The 23780-nt window shown below is 34.7% G+C and overlaps 2 protein-coding genes across 5 annotated transcripts; both read right to left on the reverse strand.

Annotated features, from left to right (window-relative positions):
- On the reverse strand, positions 178-6137 carry LOC18592248 (histone acetyltransferase of the MYST family 1). Of its 2 annotated transcripts, none has more exons than XM_007018863.2 (9): positions 5705-6137; positions 5476-5564; positions 5315-5374; positions 4982-5191; positions 3860-3928; positions 2488-2649; positions 2021-2114; positions 1399-1541; positions 178-678 (listed from the first exon to the last, which is right to left on the reverse strand). In XM_007018863.2, the coding sequence occupies exons 1-9, from the start codon at positions 6003-6005 to the stop codon at positions 475-477; spliced, it is 1332 nt and encodes a 443-aa protein (XP_007018925.2). In that variant the 5' UTR covers positions 6006-6137; the 3' UTR covers positions 178-474. The 2 variants fall into 2 exon arrangements, with proteins under 2 accessions (XP_007018925.2, XP_007018926.2); XM_007018864.2 differs by having other exon boundaries at positions 5312-5374.
- On the reverse strand, positions 8492-20918 carry LOC18592251. 3 transcript variants are annotated; one of them, XM_018125950.1, is made up of 19 exons: positions 19307-20918; positions 16672-16757; positions 16163-16552; positions 15985-16068; positions 15475-15858; positions 14068-14128; positions 12295-12439; positions 12057-12151; positions 11710-11952; positions 11354-11601; positions 11047-11271; positions 10740-10961; positions 10597-10650; positions 10410-10475; positions 10131-10271; positions 9982-10035; positions 9792-9851; positions 9273-9671; positions 8492-9173 (listed from the first exon to the last, which is right to left on the reverse strand). In XM_018125950.1, the coding sequence occupies exons 1-19, from the start codon at positions 20643-20645 to the stop codon at positions 9006-9008; spliced, it is 4464 nt and encodes a 1487-aa protein (XP_017981439.1). In that variant the 5' UTR covers positions 20646-20918; the 3' UTR covers positions 8492-9005. The 3 variants fall into 3 exon arrangements, with proteins under 3 accessions (XP_017981439.1, XP_007018929.2, XP_017981440.1); XM_007018867.2 differs by having other exon boundaries at positions 12015-12151; XM_018125951.1 differs by lacking the exon at positions 15985-16068 and having other exon boundaries at positions 12015-12151.

Genomic DNA, 23780 nt, shown 5'->3' on the forward strand with positions numbered 1-23780 from the left:
CTATAGCTTTTCTTCTATGAAGACTTGGAAGTTTCATGGTCCCACCCCCACCTCCACCTCCCAAAACATTAAAAGTAATAATGGAATAATATTAATAAAGGGTAGAAAGAAACCATATGGTATAGAGATCCAAGCAGTAACAGCAAGAAACATCCATAGCGGAAAACTTTACAGTGAGATACAAAAAGTAGAACTTGATAAATGATTATGACACTAGCCCAAGTTAAAAGGGTGAGATGCGACTCATGCAGGTGGAGAAACATAACAGGAAAATAGTCATTACATTGTATCTCTTTGTATAACACATATACAGGTTAGCTTGTCATGGCATGTGATGGCAAGGCAATAAAGCACGTCATGGTAGGAGGACGAGCAAGTTACTAATTTCTAACATCTATTTTATACAAACATGAGAAGTTACAAATTCCTAGTAAACAGCAACTAGTTAGACAAACTCGTTAGTACCATTTAGCATCAACTCTGTTCTTTGTATGGTGTCCAGATCAATTTGCTAACATCAACCTCAAGACCACCACGGCCAGCAGCTTTTAGATGACGTTCCAATACCTTGGGATCTGCACAGATAACGTGCTGCCCTTTCCTGTACTGAATCAGTTCTAGACTCTGTAGAGTGGTCAATATATCCTCTGCCTTTATAGCTGTCATGTCACTCAGCTCCTGGAGAAAATAGATTCATGTAGAAAATAGTCATAACTAACAACTCAATCACCAGCAATGCAATGACTTCATATCACATGCATGAACCAAAATTCTCAAAGAAACTGCATAAGAGAGACAGTTATTCAGCAAAAACCAACACCAGGGCAGCTCAAACCTATCATTTCAGGCATGTCTCTTTCAACTCATTTTCATTTTCTCTAATTTCCATATGGAACATATACTACAGTACAAGTGATATTTTAGGATGCTTATTTTTAAATTCAAGGTTAGAGCCCCACCCATGATCACCATTCTGAAGTGAAAGCAAGCCTGCTCACAAGCTACTCAGGCTAACTAGAACATCACAAGCTACTCAGGCTAACTAGAACATCACAAGCTACTCAGGCTAACTAGAACGTACTCAGATTCTGTAGACTGAAGAATCAAAGCACAAACTCAAGTGGCTTGAGTAGTAGAGCAGACCAAGTTTAAGAAGTGCTAATTTTTTTATATTCCATTATTTAATATGTAGCTATACAAAGAAAGCAAGTCTTTCAAGTCAAACTTGATTTTAATTTGATCATAATTGAGTTGAACTCACGTGTTTTATTATGTTGGCTTGACTCAACTTGACCACCCTCCCAAGCAAGAACGTACATTCTCATAACGACAAAGCAGTGTGAATTGCATAAATTTACAGCCCCACTAGATATTTTATATAGCTCCAGACAGCAATACCTTGATGGAGATATTTCCTTTATGCTTTTTCAAGATGTCTAAAAGAACCCTCGTCCAATACCCTCTGTAGCTCAACAGCCCTAGGTCGGACAATGGTCTTTCAGGTGTGCCAACTTTACCTTCTTTCTTCGAAAGTTCATATGCTGGTCCAGAACAGAGACAATATGAGCAACAAAGTTTAATTAGTAAATAACCAACAGTATGAAATGCACAGCAGCACCAATTAAACATAGAAGCATTTGTTTTTGAGATATACTATGCTACTAGTGCGTAGCTATGTATTAAGAAGACAGAAACCTAGGAAGGAGGTTGTGAGGGTCACTGATACTAACAGGCCATATTACTTGATGTACTCCACAGCAATGTTGGATATAACCATGCAGCTGCTCTTGATTCTAGTTAACTTGAGAACAATTTCAGAGAACCAAATTGGTGTTATATTGAGACTCTAACTTCATAGGAGAAGGTTACATTCTCATTTAGATTTAATGCTCAAATTCAATAAACATCATCATTTTCTGCTCTCTCTCTCTGACACACACACACACACACACAGAGCTCACATATTCTGGTCCATTCATATAAATAAATAAGTAAATACAATAGCAGGCCGGGAACTTACAGAAGGCAATTAAAAACTTTCCATAGCCTTTCCTTTGATAAGGAGGAAGGGTGAGGATACATGCCAAATTATAGGATTCCTCTGAATGCTTTTCCTGCATGATCAGAGACAAAATGCTAACTAAGATGTTTGTGTTGGGGAGCACTGTCTCAAACACAGTGAAGGTAACAATGACAAGGCAAAAAAAAAAAAGATATATCAAAACTACACAAACTTCTACGAGACATACTAGGGGTTGAATAAGCAACTGAAAGTCCCAAAATACACAGAGATAAACAATAAAGTCTACTACTTGCGAGCCTCTAATTTGATCATGCAAAGTCAAGAGCAATGCTGCATGCACCCCATGCCACTATAACTAGTAAATTGCACTTACAAAACATTAAAACTGCCCCAAACATATAGAGATTCGTTATAACACCATGCTGCATCAAATCATAAGCAACAAAAAATGCACTACAAGTTACCTTGGAAAAATATCCAACCATATGGCAACCTCGATCATCACATTCACACAAAACATAAAACAGAAACAGGTCAACATCATAATAAAGGGTCTTGTGGTCAAGGAATAACTTCGCCAAGTAACAAAGATTCTGTCCATAAACTTTGTTTTTTTTGCCATCAACCTGTTTCAAAACATTTGATAGAAGGAACAAGAATGTCAACAAAGATTAAAGATCAGCAGCATTCTACAAATCATGCCATGTAACAGAAAAATACAGCATGCGAGCCAGGATAAAAGCATAAAAATGGTAACAAGCATTTCTACACTTGTAAGCCAAAATAGAAAGATATCTAGTATGTTTCCCACACTTCGTTCCAGTTTTGGTCTACTACTTTTTTTGATAAAATATATATTACTTTTTCTTCAAACGTGTATATCACCATTAATATTATTATTTTTGGATGAGATCTACTTAACATAATAAATCAGTGGAAAAGCATAAAGAAACTATACCTCACAAAGTTCTCCTCCTTATTTCTCTCTTGTATTAGGTTTGGGTTTGTTCTTTAACTCTTTTGAAGTTGGAGTTGGGCCTAAGTATTTAAACATAATTAGAAACCCTAATCTTCATTTTCTCCCTTCCTATTTCTCTCCAGCCAACAGTGGCATTTTTTTTTTTCTCCTCTTACTATCTTTCTTTTCTCTTTTCTTTTTCTTTTCTTTTCTTCTTCAGCTTTTTCTTCCTTGCCCGCATACCCTACACCAGCCAGAAGGGGCCCAACTCCAAGGTGGAAGTTGAAGCCAGGTTGGCCCCTGCTGCTGCCTAATTGTGTATGGGGGCTAAGATTGATCTCTTTCTTCTTTCCGAAAGGGGAGATATGGCCCTCCCAGCACCAATCTGACACCGGGAAGGCTATTCCAGCCCTTCACCAGCCGGATCTGCGGTTGGGGGACCAATTCGCCCCTCCACCCCCTATCTCCTCCCTCCTTGGTGGTTTCTCTCTCTCCTCTTGCCAAAATACCCTCAAAGCCATAAAGAATGTAATACCCCAAGGAAATTTAAAAAATCCTAGGGCCCAGGTTCAGCACAGGCTTTGCCTGTAGCTGACTTTCATATATATGATAGATTAGGCCAAAGCACACAACTTATTTTTAAAATATCCTTTAAGATAATCCATGATTATTTGCTTCATTAATGATTGAAATGTTGTAAAAATTGAACTTATAAAAGTTACAATTTTATGAATGAACAATGGGATAGAGTTGAAGAAAACCAGAATCACATAGTTTTACTTAACTAGCACCAAGAAAGACACCCTTTCTTCCTCTTTTTTGAGTATTGGGAATAAAAGTAACACCAGTGAAAGGCTAAGAGCTATGCCACAACATACCTCAAACATTGACAGCGTACCACTTCGATATATCTCATCCCCAGGGGGATGCTTCAGATCGCACTTTCTCTACAGTGTTGAAAATTATAACAAAAAGTTAATATTACTTCCATCCATTTGTGTCTAAAGGCAGGTGCATGTCGATAGACACTTTAAGACAAAAAATAAAAAACTATTGTCTAGGGAGCAATATCCAAAGTAATTAACTCATTAAACAAATGCAGGCAGAAAAAAAACTTTGCTGATAAGAAATTACATTGCAGGGAAATGCAATTTAATATATTACTTACAACGTCAAGAGAAAAAGATTATTGTTTCCATAACTTGATCTTAAAACACAATTACAATTGTCAACCATTAAGGCAGCTAAACAACTGGAGGAACAAAAGAATAAACAGTTTCAGCACGATTAATGCTTTTGCCATTTTCATGCTTAAATGAAAGAGATTTGAAAATCATCATATGCATGAATCAATCACTTGCAGCTTAGTAAGGAAAACTATACTTTCCGCACTTGTAGTCAGGTGGATATACTAAGTACCTGGTAATTTGGACAGTGAAACTTGACCATAAGATTTGCTCAATCATACGAAAAAGCAAAATAGCCAGCTTGTCTATGTGCATGAATTGTTTTTATCTTTAATCAATTGGATTAAGAGTGAAAAAGATAGATGAAAATCTAGACCTCCACATAAGGTTCTACATCTATATAATTTGTATACTTCTAGAGGGGTGAATATAAAGATGGGCTTGTCATTGCTCAAATTAATCAGAGTATCAACAAGATGTCAAGGGTCCCTTGTGAAATCTAAGGTCACTAAGTGACTTCCATAAAAGCATACAGAAGAAAAAAGATTTGTTAGGGGTCACTTACCGACTTCCAGCAAAACGTACAAAGAAAACAATTTGCCCTATGTAGGAAGCAAACTTTGGTTCATGACATATGAAACCAAAGTTACATTTGAAACTTCCTAACCAATCAGGATAGAATGACCACACAAGGTGATTACAAAGCTAGAAAAGAACTAGTACATAGAGGACAATTAAAATTCGATAAGGTATTGCAACCCTGGGTATTGTAGGAAAAGAAAAAAACTATTGCAATATTAAGGCAAAGCTCACCATGTGCCTTTGAAGTTGCTCTTTGCGTTTCATGAAGTTGAGGCAAAACTCACAAAAGTACAACTTCAACGAGTCATTGTATTCTGGTGGAAAGGGGGAGAAGTACCACGTCTCAATTTCATATCTTCCAAGTTCTATGGTCGCTATATTTTTTACCTTTGTGAACTCCTCATGTTCACGCAAACTAGCAGCATCTAGCTCCTCATGACCCTATAGAACAGAAAAGAACATATTAGAGATAATAGAATTCACGAAACCAGTGGCATTTAAGAAATTCAAATGAGTACCGACTTTTGCACATCACTGAGTGGAAGTTTTACGATTACTTACTACCTCTACATGTGTCTCATCAATCTTTCGTTTTTGATGGCGTGTCATTTTTAAGCTTGTTACCTGAAAACCTCATTGGCAAAGTTCTTCCGATCAATACACCCTCAAAGATAACGAAAGACAAAAAAGAAATATAAGGTTCCATGGAGGGAATGAATGTTTACCTTGTCTTCAACCTTTTCATCAACAACAGTCTCGACTGAATCAAGATCAAGCTGTTCAAGCTTCACCCACTCATCAAGTCTCCTATTAACTATCAATTCCCCATTATTATAACCAAAAACATATCAATTTTCAACATTTCTAACGTAATAATTCTAAAATTTTATTGGAATCATAAAACCCAAAAAAAGAAATTTAAAAGAAAAACCTAAACGAGACTAAAGATCTTACACTCGGTGTAATGAACGTAATATTCGTAATCATTGGGTCCACCGTAATGCACCTTACGACGTTCGATGACTTTGACGGGATGATACTTGCCATCTCTCCACCGGCACATCACGCGAGTACCCACCTCTAGAGGTAGCATACTCGCCCTTCTCTTTTTCGTTGCCTCCAATTCCAGCGTCATCTCGGCTGGGGCGCCGTTTGAAGAAGCCAAAGGCTTCTGGTCGCCGTCGGCCGCTGCGGCGGCGGTGTGAGACTGGGTTGTACCGTTCTCCGTAATCGTCGGTGTGTCTATGGAACCCATGTCGGTAGCGTCGGTTCGAGAGGTTTCAGACTTCGAGTGGGCTCAAGATTGTGGCCTTGAGGATACTAAAGTAAAAAGTGGAAGAAGATTATTTTTGGACATTGGCCCATGGACTTCCGTCCTTTGACTTGATTCCATACGTTACGTAGACGACTGAGATGAGAGAGATGAATGATAACTGTTTTCTAATTTTTATTGCACTGAATTACCAAATAAGCCCCTTGTCTTTGTCTCAAACTGAAATATTAGTAATTTAAATTTTAGGTAAAGTAACTTTACTCTTAATTTTTAATTATAATTTTAACGAATTTATTAATTTTTAAAATAAATAATCTGTTTCAAAATAATATTTTCTGTTAGATATATAAACCTAACCGTTAGTACATCATTAAAATTTTTGTTAGGTTGATGACATTGTAATATTGAAAATATAATCTTACTTTTTATTAATTTTAAAAATTAATATACTATATAAATTATAATTTTTTATTTTTTATTTCAAAAAAACCTCCCTTGCCTCTTCTCCAATCGAACCTTCAAAACGGACTCTAGTCGAGGAACGTCAGATCCAGCTTTGGCTAGATCTCCCTCCCTCGCACTTCGAGCCCCCTACCTCAACACCCCACCCCCCCGCCCCCCCTCCAAGAGCGAGATTTGTGCTCCCTGGGGGAGCATTCGGGGTAGGGGGCGTGCCTCCCATGAGGAAGGCGAGATTCGCACTCCGACTCCTCTAGAGAGCATGAGGGTGGGGGCCACAGGGGTGGCTGACCCAGAGGGCCACCGATTGGCTTGAAAACAAAAGAAAATAATGAAAAAAGTAAAAAGAAAGAAAGGTAATTTTAACATTTTACACTTTGTTAATGCGTTTGTTCAGTATTGCGTATTTTAAAAATTAATAGACTTATGTAAAATTATAATTAAAAATTAAAAAGTAAAAATATTTTATTTTAAAATTTTTGTATTTAAAAATATATAATAAAAATTATATTAATTTTAAAGACTTAAAAAGCATATATATATAATTTAAATTTTATATTTGATACATTGATAATGTACAACTTTTATCCAAGCTATCAAATGATGCCATCTCACTAAAAAATAAATTTAAAATTTTAGGAGGTTTAAAAATAAATTTTAATATTTTTTTAAAAAATAAAAACAATTTTTTTTTCCATTTCCATTCACCCAATCACTTCTTCTTTTTTTATTCGCTTCTCTTGATATAATTTTAAAATTTTAAATTTTAAATTTTGATTCGTGAAAATAATTTTCTTTTATAATAGTCTTTTTAGTTTACTATTTTTTATATATTATGATTGTTTATTTAATTAATAAAAAAATTTTCGAACACTTTTGACACTTGACATATGAAGTTTCAATTGATAATCTTGTGAGACTTACGCTGTAAAGAAGAAAAATGAATTTTTATTAATAAATTTTTGTTTAAAATTGTTTATTGGGTTTCATCTGTTCATCAATCTAAAGGAAGATTATGTCTAAATTTTTATTTCGTCCTATTTAATCTTCACGAAATTTGCACTTGCTGGGTATTGAAAGAAAGCTGAGTTCAATAGAATTTTGCACTTGCAGGTTGGGTAACTTTGGTAAACCACCTGTTGCATTTATATTTCAAGAAGACAATTATATTTCTTTACGGCTTTGAGTTGTTTTGCTTGCAACTGTTGCTGAATAAATCATAAATTTTATCTCAGTATTTATTATCATTTTTTGAAAGTAATTTCAAATAGAAGAGTGAAATAAATATTAAGAATTAAATTATGAAGAAAAGTAAATATTATTGTAAAAATTTAAAATCCTTTTAGGATTTTGAATATATTGTTGTTCAAGGGAAGAGACTGAGCAAGAGAGAGTTGGTGAGATAAAACGATTATTTATTTTTAATTTTTTTTTAAAAAAATATTAGTAATATTTATATTTAAATCCTGAAAAAATTTAAATTTAATTTTTAATAAAATGACGTCATCTGATGCCTTGAAAGTGTATAAAATTATACACTATCAATACATAAAATTATACACTACGCTGCATCTCTCTCCCAGTTCATTTGCAGCCACTGGTGAGCAATTCATTTTCATACCTAGGGACTGTCTATATATGACATACAGGGCAAGTCTAGCGAAACCAGCCACAACTACCAGCTGATTGATCCGGTGCTGTCAATTCCCATATGTTCAAGATCTGACTTCTTACAACGGACAGGAGATCCGATGAAAACTATGTGCTCCCAGGCTTAAAGCCAAATTCAAGGGGATGAATAAAGTAGGACTCGTCATGTATTTGTGTGAAATCATCTCTTTCCCCCTCTTCTCCCCCCGTAGTTATTGTCATTCTTGAAATGTGATGCAAAAATCTAGTACTAGGAAAAAGACTAAAGCATTCTGTAAAGCCAGTATTTGCTGTCCTAAAAAAAAAAAGTTCCTTCCCATCAATCAACTTTAACCTACTCACAATAAGAGAAGATGAAATCTTTCAAAATTCGAGGAGAAATGGATTCAGATGCTTGTATCAATTTTTTTTTGAGCAAGATTTCCTTTGCAGATTAAAATGTTCAAAGAATATGTACACACTAACTATACAGAGCACGCACAGCAGGCAACACCTTTTTCTTTTTGTTTAATTCCTCACATTCACATAGAGTTACACTATGCAGATCTCCTGTCCCCAACCCCTACGAATTTTCTACCCCTTGACAAAACATGATGGAATAATCCCTCACCCACTGTACAATTACTCTCACAATGAATATACAACAATGTTGCCAAAACTTACCATCCCGAGCCAGAATGTGGCTCCCCTATCATCAAGGCGACACTGGCCCCAATCACATCTCCATCTCGGCATTCATCCTGCCATTGTACTGCCTTCATAATCTGATAAACAAGGCACCTCCGCACAGAAAGCAGCTATTAAGGGTCACATATGGCTGCCACCCTCCCATCGCTAGGCAATTGAACACCCAGGTATTGACTCAGCCTCCTCTTATCCATTGTGCTCCAATTGTCCATCAGAACAAGCATCCTGCGTGATCTGCTTCTCCTTAGGAAGACAATCAACAGGAACATAACAATATCCTTTGGGTAACCGTGAATTCTTCATAGATGCTTCATCTGATGTCATTACCAACTCCTTTTCAAATGTTTCAATAGGCTGAGATTCACAACATGGCAAGCATCAGCCAAGATTCCTTTTTGGTTGTGAAAGAGAACGCAAGTGAAAAAAATGCTGATGCAAAAAATAGAATTCTACCTTTCTTGATTTTGAGTTCCATTCTGCATTATCCAAACCATTACGCGATGCAAGAGAATATCTATGAGGGATTTGCTTCCCGGAAAATGGCACCCTCTCTGTTGGCTTCCGAACAAAAAGGCTCTGGGAAGTTGAGCTGTCATCAGTCCTTTGATCATTGTCCATAGACACAGGAACCTTCACACGGTGCTTAACTGAAAGAGTACTGTCCACAGTTACATCATCCGACCGCACTGCTTCACTGCATGATTTGTAACCATCCGTATGGCCCTTGAGAGAAGTTGTTGCAGATTCTGAGCTAACATCCGGATGGAAAAAAGGACTATGTACAAGCACTGAACGACTAACATGATCTCTTTTGCAAGCAAGTATTTCATGAGAGCAAACAACCAACTCCTTCTGCAAACATTCACAATCGCATTCTCACATTTAATCATGAGAAATGGAAAAACTGCTTAACAGAAGCAGCCACATCAGCAAAACAAGAGAGTTAAGTTAACCATTTAGAAAAGCTCCTACCTTCAATTTTTCACGTTTGATGATTCTTTCACAAAGAAGGCGTAACCTCTCCAGTTCAACCTGTACAGGAAAATCCACAGCAAAAACTCAATGGTTACACAGTTCATACAATAATCTAAACATTACAACACCAAATTAGTACATAGAACAAATTCTAAACAAACCCCAAAACGTGGCAGAATGCCCTTACCCGAATTTGTTTCATGTTTTTCAACTCCTCAATTCCATGTTTCTGAGTTTCAGCCTACAGAAATTATTCAACAGATAAACAATACAATACAACAAACCAACAATAAACCAAGTCAATAATTTTAAAAACAAACATTGAAGTTTTCAAACCTTTGCTCTCTGCTCCACGCTATGCTTTTCACAATATGCCTTGTGCTGCAATTTGCCACCAACAAGCTTCACATTCATATAGAAGCCGGCACTTCTAGCACAGGAGGGATGAAACGTGGTCTGACAGTGACCATAACTACACTGCAAACAATAAAACTTCAGCTACTTAGCTACAAAGTCTCTTAATTGCAATAGCTCCTTCTAGTTAAAAACCTAAGTATTAAAACAATTACTTTTTCAAAAAAGAAAAGAAAAGAAAGAAGCAATTATAGCTCTCACCTTAATGCACACACCATGCTTGCGACGGCATATACAACAAATGTCAACCCCCCTTGAAGCAGTCTCCTGATATTCAATTCCACAAAACAAATTTAAATAAGACCTATTTTTCTTCAAGTATTAATTAACTAATGACTTGGTTTATAAAAAAAAAGTAATTATCTAATGACTTAACATGCACACATACCATTCCTTCTACAGGATTTACTTGTCCCCTTCTGAATGTTGATTCAAGAACCCACTACAAAATAGTAGGGCAAGAAATCACTTCAATTCATTTCATTGGAAAGAGACAAAACATTAATTAACCAACAGGACAGAATAAATCACCTCAGCACAGAAAGCATGTACCCACTGACCATCCACAGATTTTCTAAAAGCACCGGTAGTACCACCGCATAAACCACATTCAGCAGCAGGATAAGGTTTCTCCCAAAAATTTAGAGATGCAGCTCCAGAGGATCTAGATGAAAACAATTCTTCACATAATTCACAGCACCAAGGACCTGTAGATTCTTTAACATTGCGATAGCAATCCAAGTGAACTGCAACCTGTAAGCAGAAGGACTAAATCAAAATTCCATAAAAGTAAGATTTTCCATGAAGAGGAAAAAATCATTATTTCAGGCTAGAAAACCTTGCAACCAGAACAGACTAAAATAGGATTCAGCACTGTCTCAGACCGCCTGCAGATGTCACATGACCTGGGATGTTCTTTAGAAAAATCTGACACTGATTGAACAATATCAGAGTACTTTTCAGACGAAATCCTTGAAACAACATTCCTAGAAAGTGCAGCTTTTGCTCTTGGCTGATAGTTAATGCCAGCCCTCCCACCAGAAGCATTCAACTTCAATACATTCTGTAAAGGGGTTAGAGTGAAATTAGATCCTTACGTGGAGGCAATAGAAGAATTCATAGAAACAAGGATCCATGAGAATAACCTCTTGGTGACTGGAATCTTCCAAGCCATCTTTCCTTAATGATGAAATCCTTGAAGATGCAGCTGCAGCAGCAGTTGCAGCAGCCAACACAGCCTGTGCCTCCTTATGTCTTCTCTCTTTCCGGCCTTGCTTCTTTGCTTCTCTTAGATCATAAAGATATTGGTTAACAAGCACAGCATCCCACCTTTGTCCCCTTGCTGCTTCAACCTCCTGCGGTAGACTTTTAGCCACCCTAGAAACTAAATTATCTGCAAGGAAAAAATTGCACAAAATGCAGGTCTTATGGTTATATATCAAAGGAAAACAACAGAGACACACACAGACAAAAAGACTCCTAGAGCGGAGAAGGTAAATACCAGTCCAACAATTTCTTCCAACTGCATTGCCCAGTAATCTATGCTGATAATAAATAATTTCTCCTTCAACTTCATCTTCTGGAGAAAATTTGAGAGCTCCCGATTTCCTTGCCTTAACCAACTGCTCTGAATCATCAGATGAACAACTCTTGTCATTGCACTTTGAATTTTCACTTTCATGACTACAGCAAACACTGGCATTAGAGGATGCCACCAAGCGAGAGAGATCTCCTTCCCTTGCACCTGCAAAGTGGAACTTGTTAGACCTACCCAAAACAACAAGCTGAAAGAAAGAAGAAACTAACCACCAAACTCTTTTAATTTGTCCTTTCTGCCTTCAAACTCACCTACTCTATTCTTATAAAGCATCCCATTATGCATCTGCAGCAATTTCTTGTGTATATAGGGATGAATGTAAAAATTAGAAAATTCTTCAGTTCTTCTGCAACAGAAAATATCTAGTCAAAATAGATGGACAAACTCCTCTGAATTATAAACAAACACCAAAAAAGAAAAAAGAAAAGAAAGAAAGAAAGATAGCTATAGCTTTAACAAATAAAGAAGTGTACTTTATGCAAAGCTTACATGAGATCAGGGATAATTGGATTCACAGTTGGGCAAATAAAATTTGCTTGATCTGAATTTGCTGCAGTATTCTTGTCAGGAGTGGTTGCCCTCTCTAATTGACTCCTTTCAGAGAGGCTGTCATTTAAAGGATCAACTGAATTTCCTGTCCAACCATACAATTTCCAGTTATTGATATAATACACATTGGAATCATAATAGAGAAATAAATTACTTCATGAGCTAACTCCACAAAAAGGAAAACAGAAGAAAGGACAACATAATAACAGAAACTCCAGTGCAAGTAAAAAACGAGATGCCTAGTCATGTTCATTTGATATACCATACTGTGATTGATTCAGAGGTCATTTGAAGTAAATTTAACTTCCTATACTAATATCAGGAGGAATATGTATGCTTTTAAGATAAATTATGTGAGGAAGTGCACGTCTAGCAAGACTTTTGAGGAATATTGTAATAATGCAATCTTGTCAGGGACTTTTTGTAATTTACCCTTCCAAACTGATGCCCACGTGACACTTTTAACTGACAATTAGGGCTGCAAAAGTATCCTCAGACTCTAGCCCTAACACTTGATATCAAATGGCTCACTAATTGCCCATCCTTGGCATATGAATTGATTCTACATGATGCATGCACGGCATGCCAATACTAACAATGGTTACTTTGTCCTTGCCATAAGAAGACAACCGTGTTACAATCAGCTCAAACCAAATTATGGAAAAGAAATATTGGTGGGAGCCATCTCTTAAATAATGTAGCATGGCACCCACAGTAAAATCCAAAACCATTTAACATATTTAATCCACCTGAAACTCAAAGGTCCCAAGAGCAATCAAGACCTGAAACAACTCTGCCAAAAGCGCATTGAAGAACTAGCTTTGAAAGCAGATAAGTCTAAAAAGAAAAACTTCATCTGAATAGCCTTGGGCAACATATACAGGAAAGAAGTATAGATATTTCTTAAACTTCAACATATAATCAGAAATGTGTAGACCCTCTTTGATTGACAAAAGAAGTAAAGAAAAAGGAAGAACTTTGGGCCACTATAAACTGCTTGACACAGCAAACCATCCCCCTTGTAACTCATCATGCATTTCAGCAGCAAAAGAACGAAAAAGGAAAAACAAAAGTTGATCCTTTTTCCTACAAATATTTCTTGCAAAAAAACACTTGCATAACAGATGGTATCTTTTTCTTTAACTAATACTTCACTACGTGCGAGAAAACTTCCACAAACAACAAAGTAAGATTACAGGACAGAGTTCACCACAGTGCAAATCATTACATTGAATATGATAAGAAAGGGCACCAAAGCTAAGCCTTCATTTCCTAAAAGGTATAAGGATAATACATTGCAGTGAAATAAGAATATAGTAAGGAAGCCTAGCAAGTAACAACTTTGCTCCCTCTTCAAATGAGAGATTCAGAACAATAAAGCTTGAATACCTCTTCAAGACATTTTTTTTACTTCAGAAATATGGCATTGTTACTTTCTCATATATGCATGTTAGAATCTTCTACATGCAACAACCAGAATACAGTTCCAACAAACTTCCATTTATTTTTCAACGAAAAGGCCTAGTGACATGAAAATAGAGAGAAAGAACAAAGGCAAGTGTATATATTAGAAGAATGAAAATATAAAAATAACAGTGCTAGAAACAATAAAGGCTGCATTTACTTAACCCACAAAAATTGAACCACATCAAAAATAGACTTGACCAACAAAAAGGGTATTATACAAAAAAAAAATAATTCAACAAAGTTTACCTGCATATGTGGGCAAATGTCTCTTTGAAGAGTCCAGGGAACCATCACGCTTGGTTGAATTCTACATAGATGAAAAAAATCACTTAAGTAAGGACAAGAAAACAAAAAGAAAAAAAGAAGTAAATAATGTAAGGGCATCAATAATATAAAGTAAAACCTATATAGAATATATAAATGAAAACAAATGACTATATAAAGGCACAGAAGCAAACTTTTTGCAAAGCAGTTTCTTCTCTTGAATCTTGAGACATGAAAAGTATTTTTTTTGAAAGGTGAGACACGAAAAGTTATTCACAGATACTCAAAAATTGCTCATTGTAAAAGCAGAGATCACAAAGAAATTAAAGCACTTAAGTACTGTCTTACACATTTCAAGTTCAAGTTCACTTCTTGGCTCATTAAAAGGTATTTTCTTCATTGTGAATGTTATAAATACATCTTAAAATAACACCAAACAAGTTATGACCATTCACAGACCATGACAAAGAAAATCTAAACATCATATTCAACCAAAGATAAAGCAAACATAAATATAACCTTCTCCCAACTATCCTTTTTAATTTGCTATTTAATATTACTATTAATATCATAGATTAAAATAACAGGTTTATACATCACAAAAGAAATACTTCACTTAAGTTTATACAATTTAATGAGTGGCATGGTAGATCAGCTCTCGTCACAACGTATACCCAAGCGAGTATTGGTGGACAAAAACAACTGTGGAGGGCAAAATAAATTCGTGGGCAGGAAGGTATCTGCCCAAAAGCAACTCCAAGAAACGAATTTTCCAGAGCCATAATAAACATTACACCTACAATGTTCATGGCATACAATGACATACACAATTAGGATGTATTTCATTGGGGAGATATGACCTTACATACGTACTAAGCAGATTCAAAATCAAAACATTAGAAAGAAGAGGGCCGTTGTGTAGAACAAGAGGAGAACCTAAACAAGACAACTGAAACCAAAAATATAGAATACAATGCGCAACCACATCTAAACGCACGCCATAAACACCCCACCCCCCCCCCACCCCCAGTCCCCTACCCCATCAAAAGAAAAGGGACAAAGCATTAAAATATACAAAAGGTATTAATGGCTGATGGAAGCATAAAACTATAACAATCGGCAGAAAAGAAGCATTGCCTCAAAAACGACCAAACTTAAAATCACTTGAAAGCTACTAATCAGCAAGCAAACCTATACCAGATAAGAGAAATGATGTCAAGATACCAATCATTAGTTAATCCATCCAACAATTATTAGGAAAGAGAACTAAACAGAACATATTAACACAATTTCAAAGACATAAATTTAACAGAATGATCAATTAAAATATTTTAGAAGTTAACTTCCCAAAAAACCTTCAAACCAAATCATAAAGGATTGATAATTTACCTTTCCAGAGGCATCAGGAATGAATGCTTTACTTGAATCATTTGTTTCTTCGTTAGCAAGTCCATCAACCCTACCTTCATCCATCACTACCCCATTATCATTAATAATTTCATCAGATGAGCATACCACTTTGTTATCCCTCAAAATCCTTACATTACTTTTGGTTCTTCTCCGAGGGGGTACTGACTTAACTGCAACAGGATCTGTTATATCAGACTCTGATACCATTATATCATCAGAACTATCAATTGCTCCAGCCTCACCCTTGGATGAAATCAAAGACTTTATCTTAACTTTTAAATTTTTTTGGGAAGGACCCATATAAGCATGATTTCTAAGCCATTTCACTATTTTGCATCGCAAGTCGGGTGCCAAGCTATCCTCCTGAAAAAAGAAAGACCAAAAGTAACATTCAAGAGAACTAAAAAATGATGAAAGCACAAACTAAAAAAAAAAAACTACTTCAGAAAACAATAGCCGGATTAGGAAGCACATGATTGCACGTATTACATCTAATGTAGCACTCAGAGAATCAGGTGAGAGTCCAATCTCCAATGCTACATCTTTTACATTGACTTTGCCTCGGTCAATTAGCTGCATAATTTGCAGGTTGTAAGACAATATAACAGTCGGGAGCCTTAGAAACATTGAGAAAATATTATCAATCCCTTAATGACTGGATGGATACCTTCTTCAAAATCAGTGCAAGGTTAAGGGAGTCAGATGGGTAAACATCATCACCATTGCTCCTCTCCAACAACCCCACATCAACAAGCTGCTGTGCATCACCAAATTCTGACGCAACTCTGGTATTTGATCTGGCATCAGGCAAGCCTATCTCTTGTAATTCACCATCACCAGATTTATCAGAGTTATCATCTGGAGCTTCTACGTGCACTGCAATTTTATCTCCATTTTTTAGGCCAATCTTTAACGTTTGAGAATTATCTATTGATGTTGGGGAAGGTTGGTCAGTGAACGAAGAGTCACTGCCAGCTGCACAAAGTTCTCCAAGTTGTGGGGAACTGCTGTTATCATGGATATCTGAATGCTTAGAGCAAAAAGCCCGTAACTCAATCTGTAGAAACATTAAAAAGAACTGAGCATTTATGACATCACGATAACATCCACAGTCACTGCTAGTAGATAATAACAACAAAAGAACTCCACTAACAGGAAAGAAATTAAGAGACTTACATTATCACACCCATATCTTCCCCAAACTTCCATTCTGTGCCTGGCTTCTCGCGCACATATAGGATGGAAGGAGGTTCTGCAAGTTCCTGGAAAAACACCCATATAAACATCCATTAAAGGGGAAGCATTATAAACATGTTCAGAATGTCAAGAAAATTAATAAACAACAGAAAACAAAACACGTCAAGACAACAGATATTTAAGCATTGAATGAGCACACTAATTAAGGTAACAAAACTTGCTCAAAATTTGCATCAAGGATGCCAAGATCATGGAAGTGGAACCTTGGTGATCATTTACTTCAAGATCAATTTTAGACTAGTCTCAAAATTGCATTCTTTAATAAACTATTAACTGTGCTATGGGATATAAATATTATTAACATCAAGATATTAAAGAAAAATTATATTATGGACACGAGAGGCATTTATATCATCTAGTCAACTACCAGTTTCCCATTACAAAACACATGATGATGTATAGACACATTGCAACCTTGAAAGCATCAGCAGAGTTGCCTTTGAAAGGTTTGTTCAAAGGAAGAATCTGATAGCAGTTCTACAAAAAGGAATATAAACTTATGAACTCACTGGAGTCCTTTTGAAACTAAAAAGTATCATTTTCAACTGCTTGGACTCCAAACAGAATGAGGGAATACTACACTACTGAACTACCCTTAACCTTTTCCTCCGATTCCTGACGATAGTTTTGCTTACAAACACAAAAGTAGCTGTAAAGGAAGCAGTTTGTCATGAGGCAAGAAGCCAAACAAACCAAATGATCTTCAACAAAAGACAACAACCCTTTAGGTCAATGTATACAGCACCAGCCCCACTCTAATCCAAATATTTTTATCCCAAAGACAGTTTATACTAAAGAAAACCCAACAATATAAACTTTAAGGTATGAAGTATGATAAAATATTTTCATGATAACTTCCATTACGTATTCAAACTTTGATAAACTGCAACATCCTAGTAACATGCCTATAAAAGGACCAAGCAAGTCATTATCAGAAGGGAAGGGTAATCACCCAGGATTCTCTCAAGGACTTTTACATAACAGTATTCCGAACCCATATCTCACATTTGTATCAAAAAATCACAATAAAAATTGTCAGCATGAGATGTTCCTACAGTTTATTTTTCTGTATGAAGTTTTCAAAACTGCCCTCTCCTGTTTCTACATTAAATATTTACTGCATGAAATGTTCAAATACAAAGGGCACAAATTCAAATTTTAAAACACCTGTACTGCTATAATTTGAAAATACGCTCTCGAACAAACCTGTTTCTCAAAGATAGTAATATTACCAGATGAGGAACTCTTCTATAAAGGTTTGTTGACAAAAGAGGGAATGTCAAACTACCTTGCTTCCATTTGAATAATAATCTCAGAAAATTCTTAGACCAAGCAATTTTTTTAGGGAGAGAGAGGAAAAGTTACATTTTGATAAGGAGGTTGATACTCAAGCGAGTTGATGAAAATATTTCTCATCAAGCATCATACTTTTACAAGCTCCCTCCAAGTAATTTATCAAAAATAGATATGTTCACATTATTATTATTACGGGAACAAACCCTGCAATTGCATAGGTAGCTTAACTGTTACCTCCTGTTTGAAAAAGAAAATGGAAAGCAAACTTTCTACAAATAAACAGAAATCCACAAACAATTACCCATAATCAAACTTTGGTACTTTTGTCCATGGATGGAAACCAACCATAAACCTAACAGCTACCAACAACCATAAACCTAAAAGCTACCAACAACCATAAAAAGCTGACAGCTGAAATTTTAAATATCACAATTATTAAACAAATCACGCATACCACTAGGCCGTAAGTGACCATGTTTGTTGCTTGTAAACAAAACATTACATCTTGGTAATTAACATCTACCCTCACGTTTAATGTTATTCCTGAAGTACCTTAAGTTTATTTTCCCCAACTGCCAGTGATGATACATTACATATTACCAACAATAAAAATGCAAGTAATTGTTATATATAAGTATAGCTTCTGTCCACCAGATTCACCATGCATATGCTAAGATAACATTGAAAGAGGAAACATATTCTAAAACTGTTGAACAAACTACTATATCAATATATGGAATGGAACAAAGTCACAGGTGCATGAAAAAGATATAACGCTCTTATAGCACAAAAGGTAGCAAAATGATCATTCACACTGGCCAAAGAGGGCAAAAATGTTTTAGAGCTTTGTAATTTGAATCATCTAATTTGAATCATCCAACTCACTGTGTTTCACACTTCCAAAAAACAATTTCAGCTAACAAAAACAAAAAAGGAGCCGGTGGCACTTATTTGTATGAACAGAAAATGAAGTTAAACAAAAAGATTTCCAACAACAAGAAGCATCAACTGCAGTAATAGCATATCCAAACAATTCCCTTCTTTTATTTGAATTTTTTGAAGTTACTACTAATTACACAACAAAAATATAGGAATTATTCTTCATAGGAAGCACTTCAAATAACACATTTTGCAGTTGCACATCTGTAGTCTAACGGATGTAAAAAGTAGCCAAAGATTTGAATAAAGAATGCTCCCCTTGTGCACCAACCAAAAAAGAGATGCAGAATGGTATAGAAAAAGGTAGCAACAAACATACCATGACTACACCGAACACATGCACCATACTTCACTTTGCATACACTACAGACTAATTTCTTTCTGGTGTCCTTTATTCCTCCCACATTAATAATTGGTTCCATCTTTGTCAAGTCTTCTATATAAACCTCAGGCATCCAGTGCGAACAAAACAAGTGAGCAAACTCCACAGACCCAACATTTTCATCACTCTTTTGGATGGGCTTTAAAGCACCACCCTGCTTCGGACAAAGTACACAAGGCTTCACCGTATCATTGCCATCATTTTTGTGCTTACACCAAGAACACAACCAAGAACTATCTACATCATTTTGCACACCATAGCACTTTTGATGAACAGCAACCTTACAAGAACTGCAAACAATCAATCTGTTTGATTCCTTTCTGGTATCACCCGTGCAACAGAAGTGACATAAAGATGAATTCCCATCACATGCACACGCAATTAATACTTTCTCCAGCCCAGCATCCTCTCCAAGAAGCTTCCGCTTCTTTGAAGGCCGCTCTGAAGTTAACAGTAACCTACTCCTAGAGCCTAAAAGCCACTCTAAACCACTAGCTGAATCTGAAACAGAACATACTTTTTCTTCCTTCGCTGGAAACTGAGCTTGAGTTACCACCCTATCAATTTCCATTAACTGCCCATCCTCCTCCTTGACCATCTCCGTCCCGTCTTCTTTATGGACATCACCATTTTCATTCCTAACATGAAAGTTCTCTCCACTACTCACATTCGCCTTCTCATCCATGTCAGCATCCAAATTTAAATTCTCCCTCGGCTCATTTCCAACGTAAGGAATCACAAAACACTTCTTCCTAGCAGCTAAAAAGCTAAACGAAGTAATCCCAAACAAAGCATCAATATCCAGCAATGCCAAGTCCCTAAAATACTCTTCCGTTTCAACCCAAATGCTCCCGCCTCGCGCCCTTTCCCCCTGTCTCGAAGACTTCTTATCCGCTCCCGAATGCGACTTCTTATGCCTCTTCCTACTATCAGTCTGCTTCAACAAACTAGCCAGTCCACTGGGCAGCGTTGGCACACTCGACCCGGAAACAGAGCCATCTACAGGGACATCAAAAGGGGAACGTTCGCAAAGGGCTTTCCGTGCCTGCGAAAAGAAATCAACACCAACGTCGCTGGAAATTTGCTTCTCGGCATTCTTAGGTTGGGTCACTGGACTCCGACCCGGAATCCTAGAGATTGGGCGGCAAGGCCTCTCCTCGGTGCCGCAACCTCCATCCGCACCCCTACCCATCATCTTCTTCTGCCGGTGGCATAGGGCTTCGGTCACCACCGACAACAACAACCACCACCAACACCACCACCGCCCCCTTCGCATTCCATAACCGTCGAACCCTAATCCTAATCCTATCCTATCTCCGCCCCTCGTAAACACAAAACCCTAACCCTAAAAATCAAGTTCCACTAAAAGTCTTTTCAAAAAGAAATAAAAGAAAAATGAATAGCCACAGAAGGGAAGAGAAATAGGATAAACTCGCGGCTAGGGTTAGGGTTTTCAGTTATTTTTTCTGGTTTCGGATCCGTTTTTAAGTGTGCGTTGTTTTCTTTTGGGTTGTTTCGATTTTTTTTTTTTGGGGGGACTTCGAAGAGAGAGAAAGAGACTGATGAGAGAGAAATAATAAGAGAGAGAAAGATTCGCGTTTTTTGCAGGCAGCGAGGACGGTCCGTTTTAGGAGTGATATTTCCTTTTTATTTTGTTTTTTCTCAAGTGGGGTTTGGATAGGATGTGGTGAAGGAATTCCTGTGTTTTCGTGTGGTTGCGGGGATTTCAGCACGTGGCGTGTGGATATTGGTTTAAAAGGATCCGATGTAACCACCTCTGCCGTTGATTGTTTTTCCGTTTTATTAGTATCAGTGCTGATCTGTTTTTTTTGCTTACCTTCCTAAATCCTCTGCTATCCAAATTAAAATCACATACATGTTTAGCACGTAATCATGAATTGCGTTTTACATAAAACCAATAAAATCCTCTGCTACTATTATTTATTTTCTATTTTTTATTAAATAATAAATTTTATGGTTTGGAATGAAATATTCTTGTTTGTAGTAAATTACGCTAACTGTAAAAAGAATATATTTTATATATTAATTCTACTCATAATATAATATTTCTTAATTTATTAATATTTTGTTTAAAAAATAAGAATTTGAATCCAATTCTTTTGAAAAAAAAAATTATTTATTTATTATTGGATCATATGCTTGAGTGCTTCATCAAATATTTCTTCAAATAATGTGGTTCAAACAATTAAATAGTAATCAAAATAACAATCAAATAAAATTTTATACTTTTTTAAATAGATTAAGAAAATGTGAAAATATCATATAATTATGGTAATTTAAATTTTTCATAACCAAATTTTCAAGGTTTGCACTTCAAAAAGTTTGTAACAAATAGCACAAAAGTCTTTTTAGTTTGGTGAGCAAGTACATGGTTATGGAATTAAAATTTTAGACTATATATCTATCCGTATTGTTCTAATGCCAAATTTATTGGTTGCTTAGCCTGATTTTTTTCAGTTTATTTATCTCTTAAAAGTAAAAGTCAAGTCAAATAAGAATTTAAAAAAGCTTTTAAAAATAATTTTTTAAAAAAATAAAATTAAAAAAAATAGCTTTAGAAAAAGCTCCATAAAAGAGCTTTTTCTTTTTTTTTTTTAACACGTCTCTTTTTTAGGAGAATTTTTCTTTTTATTTCAAAAATATCCTCATCTATTAAAAATAATTCAAACATTTTCTGTTTTTATTTTTATATGACTTATTATTAATTAAAATTTTTATATTATATAAAAATTACTTTTTATACTTTTTATAAATAAAAAAATAAAATTAACTTTGTTTCATTATGAACAAAGGAATTTGTGATTAATTTAAAATTATTTATTAAACACCCTTTATGGTAATTTTAATAAAAATTACAACTTATATAAACTATTTTGTCAAACAATTTATTTATAAAAAAAACTTATTAAAGTAAATTTATCAAATAGATTTAGCTTAATCTTAAAAGTTATTATTTTTCATAAAAGCTTCATAATAGCTTTTAAACTAAAAAAAAGTCAGACCAAACAGGCTCTTACATTCCAGTCATCAACTCTAAAAATTAGCATTAATGGGTTCCAATCAAAATATCAATTGAAATTGATTAAATTTGGTTAATTTTATGCAATTTTAATTGATTATTCAATTAAATCTATTTAGTTACTTTGATTGATTTTTAGTATATAAAATTTTAGAATTGAACTAATAAAATATAATCATTAATAATATAGATTTTTATATACATTATATATAATTAATTAATATTTAAATAATATAAATACTAAAAAATAGTAAAATCTTTGAATTTATTATTTTTTTTATTTTAAGACATGATTCGATCAATTTGGTTATTTTTTTATAAGAATTTGATTAGTTTAGTTAATTTAGTACTTGAAAAACGTAATGATTGAATGGACTAAATGCTAGACTCTAGATTTGACAATCTTTTAAACATAATAATTAAAATATTTTAAAATTCAAATTATGAACTATCTAAATAAACTCAATATTAAGTGTCAGTTTGACTTAGTTTATTTTTAACTTATCTACTACTTAAAAGTAGAAATTAAGCCAAACAAGATTTCATAAAAAACTCTTTAAAAAAATATAACGTTTTTTAAAGAATAAAATATGAAAAAAAAGCTTTAAAAAACCTCCAATTAGGAGCTTTCTCTTCTTTTTTTTTTGAAAACACATCAACTTATTATGAGAGCTATTTTTTCTTAAAAAGATAATTCTCTAAAAAAAAAACTCCCTCTCGTTTCTTATCGATCTTCTTCTCCTCTTTTCCTTTATGTAAATCATTATTTGAAGGTTTTTTTTGTTCTTACAAAAATTATAATGTACTTATAAATTTTATTCTTTAAAAAAAGTTAATTCTTTTAAAGAGTTTCTCAAAATTTATGTTTGACCTAACTTTTACTTTTAAAAGGAAAATAAGTTGGAAAAAAATAAAGCCAAACAAGCACTAAGTATATCAATTGAAATCGATTTAACTTGGTTAATTCCATGCAAATTTATTTGATTGTTTGGTTTAGTCTATTTACTTATTTTGATCGACTTTCAGCATATAAAATCTACAATTGAACCAATAAAAAATCAATCATTAATAATGCATATTTTTAAGTACATTATATCTATAATATATATAAAAGTAGGATGTTTCAATTTTTTTTTTATTTTTTTCAATTGAATGACAAGTGTCGTTCAATTATAACTCCTTTTTATTTTTTTGACTTTTTGTTTTCTATTGAGTGAATTTTTTTTATACCTTATGTCAAAAATAAGTTGTTTTTGACATTTGAATGGTTTTTTTTTGTTTTTTTACTTTTATTTATTTTAATAAAAAAATACTTAAAAACAATAATTTCTTAACTTTTAATACTTAGAAGATAGATTTTATAATATATAT

Source organism: Theobroma cacao, chromosome 8, assembly GCF_000208745.1.
Source record: "Theobroma cacao cultivar B97-61/B2 chromosome 8, Criollo_cocoa_genome_V2, whole genome shotgun sequence".
Lineage (NCBI taxonomy): Eukaryota > Viridiplantae > Streptophyta > Magnoliopsida > Malvales > Malvaceae > Theobroma > Theobroma cacao.

Excerpts from the sequence above, each read along its gene's own strand:
- LOC18592248 (XM_007018864.2), bottom strand. The coding sequence starts at position 6,005 with ATGGGTTCCATAGACACACCGACGATTACGGAGAACGGTACAACCCAG. Across the intron at positions 5,565-5,704 it reads TTACGTTCATTACACCGAGT|TTAATAGGAGACTTGATGAG; the intron begins GTAAGATCTTTA and ends GGGAATTGATAG. Across the intron at positions 679-1,398 it reads AAGGAAATATCTCCATCAAG|GAGCTGAGTGACATGACAGC; the intron begins GTATTGCTGTCT and ends TATTTTCTCCAG.
- LOC18592251 (XM_007018867.2), bottom strand. The coding sequence starts at position 20,645 with ATGCGAAGGGGGCGGTGGTGGTGTTGGTGGTGGTTGTTGTTGTCGGTG. Across the intron at positions 11,602-11,709 it reads TGGAAGAAATTGTTGGACTG|ATAATTTAGTTTCTAGGGTG; the intron begins GTATTTACCTTC and ends TTTTCCTTGCAG. Across the intron at positions 9,672-9,791 it reads TCAAACGTGAAAAATTGAAG|AAGGAGTTGGTTGTTTGCTC; the intron begins GTAGGAGCTTTT and ends GAATGTTTGCAG.